At 52.0% G+C, this 14,841-nt stretch overlaps 1 protein-coding gene across 1 annotated transcript in view; it reads right to left on the reverse strand.

The window, feature by feature from the left end:
• Nucleotides 1–1,028: 1,028 nt before the first annotated feature.
• LOC309406419 (RNA-binding protein 44-like) overlaps nt 1,029–14,841 on the reverse strand; it is a gene marked incomplete at both ends in the record, with an annotated part of 43,649 nt that continues 29,836 nt past the window's right edge. Inside the window, 2 exons of the mRNA XM_082001582.1 lie at nt 1,029–1,284; nt 9,819–9,957. Of these exons, the coding sequence (XP_081857708.1) occupies nt 1,029–1,284; nt 9,819–9,957 (395 nt within the window). The remainder of the gene's footprint in view (nt 1,285–9,818; nt 9,958–14,841) is intronic.

Genomic DNA, 14,841 nt, shown 5'->3' on the forward strand with positions numbered 1-14,841 from the left:
GGCCCCCCAGGGACCACGCTGCCTCGGAGGGGCAGACCCCACTCAGTCAGCCCTCCCAACCCACCCCCGGGACCCCCAGTGCCACCTCCCAGTGGGCTGGGGTCAACACTACTGAGGGGTCTCTGTGAGCACAGAGGCTCCTCCAGGGCAGCAATGAGGGGTGTCTGGGGGGCCCTCGACCTACCTGGGCACCAGCTTTCAGGGAGGGGGCAAGCGCTGAGGATTTGCACCAGGGACATTCGCACCTCATTTATTTACATATTTATTTATGTAAGTAGGAAAAGCACCTTATTCCTGTTGCTCGTTAGCCCAGTTGCCAAGGCCACTGCCGGTGTCATCAGCTCCCACCGCCAATTTGCACCCGTTGCTCCCCATCTCCGAGGCAAAACCCACGCCATGGTGGCCTCGGCCTTGCGCTGGGGGCCGGGGGAGGAGATGCCTTTCCTGGTGGGGGGGGGGAAGGAAAAAAAAAAAAAAAAGCACAAAAAACGCGAAAGCCATGATGGTTTCATCACCCGGGGTTGTACCCCGACCCACCGGCCTCATGGTTACACACACCAGCACCTCCCGATGCCGCGCCAGCACTGCGGGGCCGGCAGGATTTCAATTCTCCACCCCCTTTTCTTTCTTATTTTGTAAAAATTTTCCTCTTTTGGCAAAACGCGATGCTGTGGGGTGCCAGGAGGGAAGCAGGCGGGAAAGATACGGCAGTGCCGATGCTCCCCAGTACCCTGAGAGGGCTCCCCACCGCCGGGGCACCCGGTGGCAGCCTTGCCGGCCACCAGCATCCCATATCGCCAAGCCACCAAGTCTAAAACGATGTATTTATTTGGAAACCACCAGGCGAGCATCACGTGTGCAGTGCAGAGGGTACCGGCAAGGGAAGAGCGGTGGCGTCGCCGTCTCTGCCTGTGGGGCTTGGTAGCCCCCGGGATGCTCCTCTGCCAAGGTCTTGCCAAAAAACTGGGTTGCTTTTGGGGTGGAGGGGGGTCCCTTTGTCCCTCCCCTGCGCCGGCGGCAGGGCGTCCCTACACGATGCCCTCACTGCGTTTGCTCCTCCACACCACCAGCGCCGTCATCAGCAGGGTGACGAGGACAGGCAGCAGGATGAAGGGGCAGAGGATGCTGTTCGGGGGGTCGTGCAGTGCCCGGCCAGAGGGGGAGCAGTTCCTGAAGTACTGCTTGTGGACAGCCACGAAGAACTCATCCACCAGCCGGTTGGGCCAGTAGCAGTCGAGCCTCTCAGCGATCAGCGCCGTGCAGTTCGTCAGCTCCCCGTAGGTGCTGCAACACAGACAAGGGCGTCGGGGTGGCACTGGGGTGGCACCGGAGACCAGCACCCGGATTTTATAATATAAAATATTATATACTTTCTATTCTAGATGTGCATATTTGGTATTTGAGACTGTATTTGAGATTATGATTTGAATTTTGTAGGTGTTTTTTTGAGATTATAGGTAAAGATAGGTATAAAAATATGGGGGTTTTAATTCCCATCAGGTTTTGCCATTTTGACCACATTTTTACATGCCAACCCACAGCCAAAAACACAAGCAGTTTTCATTTTACAGAGTGAATGAAAAAGCTCACTACTTTACAGAATTAATGAAAACAGAAGTAATATTTACAGCAATAACTAGAAGCAAGGTTTCTGGGGGTTAGTTTGTGTTCATTTTTGCAGGATTTCACGGCTGGACCGGCGCTATTTGAAAATACTGGTCAGAGCCACATAACCCTCTGGCACCTTTAGACAAAGACCTTCAGGAAACCCAGCCTGAGCCACAGAGCAGCTCACCCAGCCGCCGGCCTTTGTGGCACCATCCTTTAGCTTGCGTGGGCTCAGCCAAAAGGGAACAGAAATAAGTACATCGAATTTACTTACAAGTCTCCATTTCATTTCCTAAAAGAAATAAGGCTTTTTTGAACCAACAGCATGCTTTTGAAGTTCGTGTCTCTGCAATTGGCAGTACCCTGCTTTCGAGGTCCACAGGACCACGACCCACCCCAGCGCTCACCAGCCAGGGAGTCCCTTTTTTGAGGTTTGGTTTGTTGGGGTTTTTTTTTTCAAATATTTGGAAAATGAGGAGGTGCCCTGAGCAAGAGACACCGCAAAGAGAGGACAGCCCCTGTGCTGGTCCAAACCAGCCACCCTCTGGAAGGACAGGTTTCAAATCCTACTTCCTTTAAACATGGCTATGCATTAAAAAATGGGTATGTATCATTACCCCCACCACCACCCCAATTACTCACAGCTAATCCTAGAAAAGCAGAGCTAAACAAAACCCGACTATTCAATTAAAAACCCACCTGGGGGATGAAAGCTTCCCAGCTACTTGCCGCAGCCTCTCTGCATCTCATCAGCCAGGTTTTTGGGCAGGCGGTGGCTGCCTTGCCATGGCCATCGGCACACGGCAGCGCTGGAGGGAGCCCCTGCAGAGTCCAGTGATTTAATTAACGGGGCGCCTGGAGCTACTAAAAGCAGCTTCTGCTCAGCATCCCAATGTGCAAAATTACCATTTCCCATTCATCAGCATCCTTAGGAGATCTCAGGAGCTGAAGCATCTTCGGGAACCAGACAGAAAGAGTTAACAGAGAAGAGAATAAAAGCTATTTTTAAAACTGAAGGGCCGTACAGCAGCCGGCTTAGCCCTTCCCTGGCTCCGACCGTGCTTTCGGGCTGATAAATAGCTGCTCCCATCGTTATACGTGAAGACGTGCAAGTAACCAAAGCACAATGGTGTCACCAAGCGAAAGGATAAATTGTAATTACACTTTGCACTTAGGCAGCAGCTGTATTTCAGAGCTCAGATGGGCCCGAGGAGAGAGGCCGCATGGCTACAGCCCCGCGAGCAGCATAGCGGGGCGAGGAGGTGGCTGTGGGGCTATGACCATCTGCCTAGGCATGGAATAAGGTCCTTCCATCCTGATGGGGGGTCTTGCAGCTGTGGCTTAAGATACCCTAAGTCTCCTGTCCCTTTTATTTTCATGTCCCCCGTCATTGTTAAAGCCACCCTGCTGGATGCGATCTCAGCCTCAGGAGGAGCCGGGTGGCACTGCGGGCACTGCCACCCACCGGCCCCACACACCCCCAGAGCCCAGCAGGGAGCGAGCAGGAGGAGCCTGGAGGGAAAAGCAAACATTTTCAGCAACAGCTACAAGTGTAGAAGCGACAGCCAGGGCCGCTGCGCTCTTGGCCAAGGGAAAGCAAGTCTGGATGCTCTTCAAGAGATGATTTCCTGCCCTTTGCTTACACAAAGCACTACTTGACCATGATAGTTTTATGAACAGCCAACTAAAAGCACAGCTGAACTCTCAACTGTAGCCGAGTGCTTTAATTTCTTCCACTTTATCTCATTGACCCTTGGCCATCCATCACACGAGCTGCCAATCACCGGCCGAGGCCACCCTGCCAGCCACACAGGTTCTGTGCTGCCATGTCTCACGGTGTTGAGAGAACAGTCCTGCAAGACTCCATCCATCATCTGTCCTCACAAGCAGAGCACCAAGACACATGGCATGGAGGACCTTTTCATGACCGCCAGCTGCTGTAGAGGGCTACCAAAGGGTTCCACTTGCTGGGATAGGGAGAAACCAGACCCGTTGGACCCAGGCTGCTGCTTACGATGCCCTGTCAGAAGGAACCACAACCCCACCAGAGAGAAGCAGTGTTGACACCTGGGGCTGAGTGTGCTCTTCCCTGCCACAGCGAACGTTTGTCCCATTGCAGCACCTGGTTCTCTCTCTCAGCAAGCAGAGCCATGTTACTACATTATCACCAAGCCAGCGTGGTCCCACCAGAGAATTCAGCCCGTGCTGATGGTGAAACCTCTTAGGGGAGTATTTTGCTGCCCAGTACAACTGCTCTGCCCTCTTCTTGCCACCCACCTCCTAGCCTAGGAGGGTGACGTCCCCCACCACTGAGCTCCAGGAGCTGCCGGGATGATCACGCTATTTCAGGTGTCCCGAAAGAGGTGTAATCCTCAGTCACAGACTGAAAACTCTCTTTAAAAGCCAAAAGCTTGACTCTACCTGCTCTCAGACAACCCTGCAGCTCATTTGCAAGCCTCCATCTCCCAAAATACCATCTTCTCCAGCTAAGCAAGGGCACAGACCTTCTAAAACAAAGCCTCCAAAGATGATATCCTTGCAAGCAGGAAAAAGGCATCACCAAATCTCAGCCCCGTGTCCTATGCTACAGAGGACCACAGGTCCCCCGCTGTGCCGGGGACACTACGGGGGTCAGGGTGCTGCTGCTGGCTACGGCCCCGGGAAGGGACCCTGCTGCAGCTGAAGCAAAACACGATGGCAGTGATCGACGCTGCTGCAGAAATAGAGCGGCACAGCATAATCACCGGCTCTGCCGCTGTGGCCCAGGCTGTCACCCACTGCCAGGGCAGGCAGCAGGGGGAAGAGAGGGGCCGGGTGTTTATGCAGCCCCCGGGTGCAGCCGTGACTGCCCTGGAGATGATGATGAGGACAGAAACCTCAATTGGCAGCACCAGGGGTGCCTAGGCATTGCAATGCCTGGCAAAACACTCAGATGATTTTTCTGGGGAGGACCCAAGAGACCTGAATGCCACCGACTGCCACCAACCCCGAATCAGACTTGAGGTGGGGTGTGCAGAGAAATACCCACGCTCTGCATCCTCTCTTCCCTCGCCCCACAGTCCAGGGCTGGCTGCCCTCTAAAACCAGCTGAGCAGGGCCTCGTGGCCATTACTGAGAGCGGGGGGATTAACCACAGGGCAGATCCCTGGCTGGGCTTCCAACAAGCTCTGCGATGGCTCAGTCCAGTTGGAGTAAATAAGGAGGTAGAGAAGCCACCTGGACCTGCACTGAGGCACGTCCCTGCGGCTTTGCAGAGCAGCCAGAGGATCTATAGATGTGACATCTAAGGATGGTTGTCTCTGACTTCCTAACCTGCCTGGGAGCAAGAGGTAACTGAAGGAGCGGCTGTTTTTAATGCTGTTTGGCAGGGGCTATGAATGGCTGGCGCAGCCCAAAGCTACGTGACACATGCTATTCACGACAGCTGAAAGCCGGGCAAAACCTGGCTGGCAACGGAGGAGTTGTTTGTTAGTTAAGAGGATATTTGGAATTAGAGGATGCGACAAAAGCCCTTCCATCGAGCACCCCATGGGAAGATATTTGAAATCTCTCCTTGCCTCTCGCAAGGGCCGTCCAGTTGAACATGCAGAAAAAATCCTGGTCAAAGCACTCACGCTGGTCCTGCTTCCCCCATCATCCCCCACAGCCCAGCGAGTGCTCCCCTGGGAACAGCAGCTCCCAGGGGCTCGCCTGCGCTTTGAGATGGAGGGACAGAGGGATGCCGGCTGGAGGAGCGCTGAGCATGGAGAGCATCCTGAGCTCCCCGTGACGGTCAGTGTGTCCCCAGTGAGCACTAGACGGGGGGAGAAGCGCCACCTCCTCCTGCCTGCCTCGCCCCCCTCCCCGTTTTGCCTTAAATACCAGTATCTTAATTTAAAATCCTTAAAAATGCCTTAAAAGATTAGCTTTATTTACTAAAAAAAATATTAAAAATTGTGGTTTTTGAGCTGATGTAGGATAACACCAGGAACAGGACAGGTTTTCCCAAGCCATCCCACCACTGCAGGCTGCGGGCAGGAAGACAGGCAGCCTGTCCTGAAAAGTACGGCTTTGCTTAATTCTAAATATTTTTTTCCCTATCCAATGTGAACTGCAATTAAAACTGTTTTCTTGTCGCCATGGAAACGGTTTGGGTTTAAAGGATGCTGCGGCAGGAGAAGGCTGAGCGGCACAGGGACGACGTGGGGACGAACACCCGCGGGCAGGACAGGGACGCTAGTGGGAAGCAATCGCGGACTGATTTGTGGTCTGACGGGATCCGATCTTTACACCACTGCAAATCCTAAGCAATGCCTCTGGTTTTTTACCACTGCAACTGAGACTGGAATTTGATCTGCCATTTATTCCTCGCCAGCGCCGTGGTGCGGATGGTGTTACACTACGGATAACCGGTTAGGGTTCACAGGATCACCAGCTCCCTCTTTTTGCCACGAGTATTGGGATTTTTTCCTATCCTCCCTTCAGAAGGAAGGGAGAATTCCGAATTCCGAATTCCTCGCTTCAGAAGGAGAAAAAAACCAAACAACCAAAACACCACAAGGCTTGCCTTTTGCTTTGTAAATTAAAAGGAAAAATTGATTCCTTCCTCTGCAAGGCTGCAGGGCGAGCCTGGAGACATGGTAAAGGGGTATCCAGAAGGGACCTGGAAACCTGAAGATAAATAAGTAGATAATGAGATAATAAGATAATGGATCAATCTGTTGTCTATAAGATAATGGCTAAATAACCTGAAGACAGGCTGTGAGTGTATTCACAGCTGTGAGAGCAGCCCCACGCAGCGGTAGGAGTGGGGCAGGGTACCAGGCGTGCTGGGAGCTGGCAGCATCGGCACATTTCTGGACCTGGCTGCAGCTGTCAGACCAGCAGGCGGAACACCACGCCGGTGAGCTCCTTCCCCACAGGATGCCCATGGCGATGGGAAAGCATTCCCCAGAGATTTTTAAGTGTGCCACAGGGCGGATATATTTGGGATGAAGGCGCCCGGCTTGGCTGGAGTGACACCCGCAGCTGCGGAACTGCTCAGCACAGCAAGTGTTCTCCCGTCTTGCTTTGCTGCTGCCCGATGCACCAACGCTGTGCAAAAACCGCCGTGCCAAGCCGTCCCCCGGCCACAGCCCACTGGTGAGCTAAAACTGTTCAGGAAAAATATCTACAAGTCATCGGGTCCTGCTGATGCATTCGTGGGTGAGCAGCCGGCAGCCCAACCCCTCCAGCACCGCCGGCTCCGCCAGCAGTGCTCTGCCTCCCCAAAATAGCTGCCCCAAGGGAGACCACAGCTAATCCCTCGGCTCAATCGCCATGCCAATGAAGCTGGACCCGGAATCAAAATAGCTAAGTTCATCTTTGGGATAATTGGTCATGCACAGCTGAGGTCCCAGTCAAAGCAGCTCAGCCACCACCATGAAGCAGAGGAGACCACGATGCAGCTCCAGCTTTAAATAACAGGGTGACTGCAAGCCCTGGAAAACAAAACACCATGGTGCTTGGTCTAAATTGCTCTCAGGCCAGGGATCCATGGGACAACGCCGTGGAGGGGCTGGAGAGACCAGCTTACACCATGTGAGCGGTAGGTGGGCAGCTGACCCAGCAGGCATCGGCACGCACAGCTCCAGCAGGAGCATCTGAGGCCACACCGGATCGCTCATCCTTTGGGGAGGAAGAGAGGGAAGGAAACGAGATCACCCAAGGGAGCAGAGATCACCTCTCAGAGCAGTCCTTCCTTCCCCAGGGACAGCGTTCATGGCCAACTTCTGGAATGACTTATTTTATTAAAAACTACCTGGCATCCCATTCCTGAAGCGTGTAATGGCTCACACAGATTCCCCTGGTACACGATTTTGCATATCAAATCCCATCAACTTTCCCCAAATAAGCACAGCTAAGAAAGCCAGCAGAGCTCAACCGTGTTGGACTGACCTTCTCAGAGAGCTGGTGCTTGTTCTCATGGTCCAAGCCCAACCTCTGCAAACACTCCTGGTCCAAAGAGACCCCTCCGTTACATCTGAACGCAGCGGTACCAGAGATGCAAGAGCTCGGTTAATGCTTCTGAGGGTAAGACGGGAGAATAATCTGCAGTCTATAAATATGGCCAATAAACCACAATTACAAACTCTGCTGAGACAATTCATTTATCCAGATATTCCCATCATGTCATTCTCAATTGAGCAGTAAATGATGGGCCTAACGGGCAATTCTCCGCTAAATGCCGCATACGAGAAATCACAGCTCCAAACTCGATGCTGCTGAGGGTACAGGACCTGTCAGAGGCAAAAACTTCAAATATTTCTCATTCTCATTTTGGACAGGTTTCAAGCATCAAAATTTCTTGGTTTGGGGGAAGATATGGAAAGGAGATGAGGCTCTAGGCAGGTGTTTTATTTCCCTTTCTTCATCTCACACCTGGTGGAAGTCAAGTCCTTCCCCCTAAAGGCAGAGGGGCAAAAAAGCCTATGCCACTCCCTGCCCACTGCTGCTGGGGCATCTCCTAACAGTACTTTTTCTCCTAAAAGGGGATGGTGAGTCCCATGCGTACGCAGGGAGCAGGGGTGCTGAGCGAGGTGGCGACCCAAAACCCATTTCCTTGCAGAGCAGCTTATTTACAGCAGTAGCTGAGCTGTTTCTACCTGATTTTCCCAGTGTCCTGAAGGCACAGAAGGATCAAAGGAATGTCATCTCTTAAATAACCCGAGCCTTGTGTTTGCACAGAGCAAATGGACACAATCAAATTAAACACTGCAAGTTTATCAACATTTCCTCCAAGTGCCTCAAGGATAACAAGTTTAGTAGAAGCTATTTAGAAGAAAAACAGGATGTCGGAGATAAAGAACAAACTCTTTAATACACCTCTGCTTCCTGTGCAATGGCTTTGCCGAAGGTCTGGAGGAGGAGATGGATTGCATCTCATCAAGCTTGCAGATAGCACCAAACCAGGACCAAAAGCAAAGTCCTGCCCCTGGGACACACTCAGCCCCTGCATGGGGACAGCCTGGGTTGGGGACAGCTCTGCTGGCATGGCCCCAGGGGTGAGAGCTCACCCCCAGCACAGCCAGGAGACCCAGGGAGGTGGTTATCCCCTCTCCTGCCACTCACCACATCTGGATGCTGCCTCCAAAGGTGTCAATAGAGGGGAATAGGTCCTGTGGAGACCCCCAAGGCAGCCGGGGGCCGGAGCAATGGCAGCAGCCCTGGACATTTTTGAGGACCAGATGAGGTTTCTCAGAACCAGAAACCCTCCCACCACCTTTCCACTCTCTTTTCTTCCCCTCTATTTTGTCACCAGTAAAGGGGAAAGAAAACCCAAGCTGTCCTTCTCAAAAGCTATCTATATATGTCTGTTTACACACACACACATATATATTTTTTAATGTGGCACAGAAGAGGGGGGCATGAAGCGGGAAATCAACCAAAATCTTACAAAAACTCTAATTTTTTTGTGCAAAACACTCATGGCATATGGCAACATCTGCTCGCCATTTCCAAGTGGCCGCAATCCCTTGTGTCGCAAAAGCTCATCATTTTGGTCCACCGCTTCATTTTCCCCGAGAAGGGCCACGGCACAACAACGCTGTACGATGCAGAAAGCCAGCCCAGAGTTTTTATTTTCTCTTTTCAGGCCCTCACACCAACACACAGACACTCCTGACCAGTCTTTGCAACTTTACTCAAAACCATCTTGCCAGGAGAATGATTTATGCCATGGTTGGTACCAAAAAATTCATCTCTGCTGATTATAAATAGGAAAGAGCTAATTTGAAGAAAGCGTCATTCAGGTGGTTTGCAATAAAACAAACCCAAAAGAAATGCCAAAAGATCCACCCTCTGGGCCCGGTCATTCAGCCAGTTTTCAACCCACCTCGCTGTGTGCTCCACCAGCCCATACTTCACCAGCTTCTCTGTGAAGATCTTATGGGAGATGGTGTCAGAAGCCTCACTGAAGTCCAGGTAGACAATATCCACTGCTCTCCCCTCCATGCCCACCTCGTGGCCCCTCCACAAGTGAGGGGGCTGGGGAAGCCCCTTCAGATGGACCCGGCAGGGATAGAGTCGGGGCAGCATCAGCAGCAAAGAAGAGCGAAACGGCACGTTTGTTTCCCCCCACCATGAAATAAAACCCACCGCTGACCTCCCTACACCCCAAAATCAAAGATGAGCGCTGGCAGTCCCGGGACGCCAGGAAGGGAGGAGTGAGCAGAGGGACCTCACTTACTTACCCCACGGTCTCGTCCCAGTCGCACCAGAGCCGCTGCCCGATGCCCTCCATGGTGAGCTGGAACTGCTTCAGGCAGTAGTGTCGGATCATCCAGCCGTAGTCCGCCTCCTGGCACGCCGTCGCCGCGATGAAGTGATGGGCTGGAAGACAGGCGAGGGGTGAGCGGGGTTAGGCGTCACCGCGGTGGGTCATGGTGCAACGACATCCCCTTGCCCCTCACCGTGCAGTTTCCCCACAGCTTCTCATTCAGAGGGCATTGGCCAAAGCAAAGCTGGACATCAGGACAACCCCACACTCAACCAGCTTCTTCAAAACCTCCTTCTCAGGGTTTTATTTCCCTCTTCACATCCCTCTGACCCTGCAGCATCATCCTCCATTACCCTCCCAAGTATTCAATGCTAGATAAATCAATTATTCAAAATAAGTCAGGTGAAAAAATAAGTCATAAATAAGTAAGGACACAGATGTATTCTCTGCTGATCACTTGACACACACCTTTGGACTTTAAATTCCCAGTTTTTCCATTTACAAAAAGACTAAGGGTGCGGGGGAAGTTGGGGAATAACCCCACAGCTCCCAGCCAGATTCCTGCTGCTGCTGAGTGAAGGACCCCCTTAAAAATTATCTGCATCGTGCCACACTTGGAAACAAATATCCATCTCCAATGGAGCGGAGGGACAAGTGCGGTGAAATAAATCTCTGGCTGCACGCTGCTGATTTAATTCACCTCCTGGGTACGCGTCCCTGCTACATGGTGCCTGCTGGTTTGGGACCAGAGAAGGAAGAGATGCTGCTGACTTCCCTGTAAGTTTGTGCACGACTAGTGCAATGTTGCTAACAAATGGGGAGGGTAATGCTACAGGGGGAAGAGGGAGGAGGCTCGAAGGGGAAAAAAACTTTGGAGGAATGATTTACTGAGCCTGGCTATAAATAATCTCTCCCTTGGTCCCAAAGTGCCAGCCAGTGCTTTTGCAGCTCCTGGAGTACATTGCAGGCAGGCATCGCATACCAGCTCTATTTTTTGCTACGTGTGAACAACTGCGCAGAAGAGTGGGGCATTTTTATTTTTATTTATTTTTATCGTATTTTTTAACAAAACAGAATTTAGCTACTTACTTAGCGGTCTGCATATGAAAGCCATGGGACATGGCTAGCGGCTCCTGCCACAGAGGCTTGCCCTCCTTGAGTGGCCCCTCTGCAGCCCCAAATCTTCGCAGCGCTTAGGTACCAGCATCCTATGGCAACAGGTGGGAACTCGGGACCCGCTGAGTGATTTGGGTAGTGAGGGGGCCCCAGAGCCTTGGGCAGGGTTTCTGGATGGCTCCAGGGCTCCCATGCTGCCTCCCAGCACGCCAGACACTTTGGTCCGGCTCGAGATAAGACGAAGTGAGTTATCATGCCAAGGGAAGGGAGTTAAGGAGCATTAAATCCTCACCGTTGCAGTAATAAAACTGAGTTTATTGTAATTTAAAGATCTCCCCAGCTGATACGACCCAGGGGCTCACCCTACAGCACCTGCGCAACACCACCTCAGCCAGAGACAAGCCCTGCTCTGAAATGGGAAGGTTTGGGATGCTGAAGCAAAGCACTGGGCAAGGAGGAGGAGGAGGGAAGGTGCAATAATTTTACGTGAGAGCCGGACTGCAAATCTCAGTCCAGGCAGCCTCAGGGATGATTGATAGCTGGGAGGTTTTTTTATCCCCTTCCCATCCCTTCAAATTTGGATGAATGAACAAGTGACATGGCTGAGCGAGCACCAGCATCCAAGGGAGGTTCAGGTGCCACCCCGAGGGGTCACCCCCTGGTGAAGACTGTGCACTGGACTCTGAAGGACAAGCACCCTGCAAACATTATGTCCATCAGGTGGCCAGACAAACAGCTTGCAGAGAAAATGCCGCCAGCAAACACGTGGAGTGCGGAGCAGGAGAGCTGCGTAAGGGGAGAAAGGAGAGCAGGGCAGGCGAACAGATTAAAAAGCAGCCGGATGAGCAGCTTAGGGGACTGAGGAGCAAAGGAGGAAACCGAGCCAGGCAGAAATGAGCGAGACACGCAGAGCACACAGAGAAATTGAGGAAGATAAAGCCGCTTTAAGAAATTCAAGAGCGATACAGCATAATGTAAGAGAAGCAGAAGTTAACTGAGCACAGCCAGACCGCCCTTTGCCTGGCTTCGCTCCTCCCCGCTCCCAATTAGCATGGATGAGCCTAGAGACAAGTCATCACTTGTACCACAAAAACAACTAGAGATGCCCAAACATTTCCTGATGGCCATGCAGCTGCTGCTGCAGAACAGACCTAGAGGTAAACACCTTAACAGACAGCTCCACCTTGGGTGAGGAGAGCAGAAACACAAAATAAACCATGGGGATGAAGCAACTGAGAACCGCCAACTGGCTGCAATGCCTGCTTACGTAGCTGCAAGCCTTGAGTATCTGGTAGTCAGCATGAAAATGAGCCCTATTATAAAAGAAAAAGAAAAAAAAAAACCAAAACAAGTGAAAACAAAAACCCAGGGAGCTTTAAGTGCTTGCCAATCAAAGCAGCTCAAAAGACAGTGCTGGCTTGGACGTGGCTGTGGGCTGAGTTCAGGTGTGGGCAGCCAGGAGAGAGCCTGGCTTCGTCATCCCCGAGCACGTGACTCACGCTTGCACGGTGTTCCTGCATCTTGTCTCAGCTCTGAAGGTCCTTCGCAGGCACAGCACCACCTGTCTTTCCCCACCAGCAGCTCTTCACGATATTCTCCAGGAGCTCTGCTTTCCCCATGAGGACTTGCCTTCTGCAGCTGTGAACACTGCAGATGCCAACAAGGCTTGGCTTGGTAACCCCAAGGAGCGGGGCAAAGACCGTGCCCATGGAAGATGTCTCCCCCACCATATGTCCCATAACTACATGTGGGGTATGTCTGCAAATCCTTTTCTCCAGGGGACTGGGGAAACCAGACCCATCAGCCAGTGATCGAGACATTTCACAAGGACATTTGATTTTTAACATTATGAAGGGCTGCTTTGTTTTATACATCAGAGGCAAAGAGCATCCAAGAGGAGCAAGGCTCAACAGAGCCCATTGTGTAAAAGCTGCGAGGACGGAGCTGGGCACAGCAAGGCCGAAAAGTTCTTTTGTTTTCAGCTGGCCAGGAAGAATTTGCTTTAGCTTTAAATGCACATTTTAAGGTCAAAGTGAGAAGAAACTCCTGCCATGTTTCCACATGGTCCCCACCTAAACCCATGGATATTTCCCTGCTGCTTCCCAGATACCCCCAAACCCACATTTAGCGACACATCAGGCCGGGACAGGTTCAGGGTTTGTAATAACAGGGAAAAAAAGGCAGGGAGGGATTTTTCTATCTCCTGGCTCTCATCCCAGAAGGTTTTCCTTCCCTCCTCAGCCCTGCTGAAGAAGGTGGTGCAAGTAAGTCAGCTGCACGTAGCTGTAAATAACTGAGCTCTGGAGCGGTCGGGTCTCTGTACTTAGCATCCATTTGTGAAGGCAGTAAGCTGCTGCTGAATAAATGAGCTCCAAAATCCAACTGTATCAAGGCTGAGCTGCCACCAAGAGCTCCCTTTTTGCATGCTCCTGGCGCTCCCATTCCCTTGGGAAAAATGGCATCAGGAACTGTGGGAACACAATGGTCATATGAGTTGGAAAAGACCTCTAAGATCATCAAGTCCAACACCGCCATGCCCACTAAACCATGTCCTAAAGTGCCACGTCTACACATTTTTTGAACGTCTCCAGTGATGGCGTCTCCACCACTCCCCTGGGCAGCCTGTTCCAACGTTCGACCACTTTTTCAGTAAAGAAATTTTTCCTAATATCCAGTCTAAACCTCCCCTGGCGCAACTTGAGGCCATTTCCTCTCGTCCTATCAAAGTCCTCCGGGAACATCCCACTGGAGCCATGCGGTACCTCCAAAGCTTGGTCTTTAGGTGCTGCCTAGACATGGAGCAGGCGGTTATCTCCATCTTCCCATGTCTCCCCGGCCTATGCATCCTTCTAGGTGACACCACTGTGAGCTGTCCAAAATTCACCCTTGCAGCACATGTGTGTGCTGCCTTCTGCGTGCAAAGATGTCTTCTGCTGGAAGGAGACACCATGCAACGTTTATCTCGGTGCAAGGACCTGCACGACTGTTGATGAATGCCCTTCCCTGTCGAGAGGAGCGCTGATTGCCTGTTAAAAGATGTAACTTTAAGGATCCTTCATTTACCTCCTCACAGGGAACATCTGGAGAGTGGCAGTGAGGAAGTGATTGGAGGGAAGGCTTTTTCAGGCATCCCAGATCCTATTGATTGCCCTGGGATTGATGTTCTGGAGAGCCCCAGCAAAAGAACCCCCAGGGTTCAGCTTACTGAGGGTTAGCTGCAAAAAACCCAAGTCGCTCACGTATTTCAGCAGAAAAAGAGTGCTGGCCTGGAGCCGTTACAAAAATTTGGGAAAAATAACTGGACTTTCTTCTGTTGCACTTTCATAGCTGGAGTCTGGGCCAAAAGCTCTGGGCTCACAGCTCCAGAAAACAAGGTAGTGGACACCACCTCCTCCTCCTCCTCCTCTTGCCACTGCTGCAGAGCCTGCACACTTACCCCAGTGACTGTTCACCAGCAGAAAGCCCTGAGCTTTCTCTGTAAGAAAAGTTTTGCGTTTCACATCCCCATACCCTCTGTGTCATTCTTTGTTCTCCGGCCATTTTTCTCCTCAGTTTTCTGGGGCTTCTTGGGCTCAGTTTGCTGGGTCATGCAGCAAACCCCCGAGGGAGGCAGAAGCAGGGAGGACCACGGAGCCTGAGAACACATGAGCATTTCAGGCTGGCACGGCACAAGAGGTCAAAGCAATGCCAGCACTGACAGACCCGGTTCCCAGGCATCATGACGGAGGCTGTCGGCATTTTTTGCAAGTCTCACCGCCCTGGCCCTCTGCCGTTCAACCTCTGGATGCTGCCCATGATGTGTGCGTGCTGGGAATATATGGAAAGTTTGGGGCAGTGAGTGCCAAGTAAGGCAGTCTCAGTTTTGGGGAGATCCCACCAAG

This window comes from Phaethon aethereus (assembly GCF_964289735.1).
Source record: "Phaethon aethereus genome assembly, chromosome: 6".
Lineage (NCBI taxonomy): Eukaryota > Metazoa > Chordata > Aves > Phaethontiformes > Phaethontidae > Phaethon > Phaethon aethereus.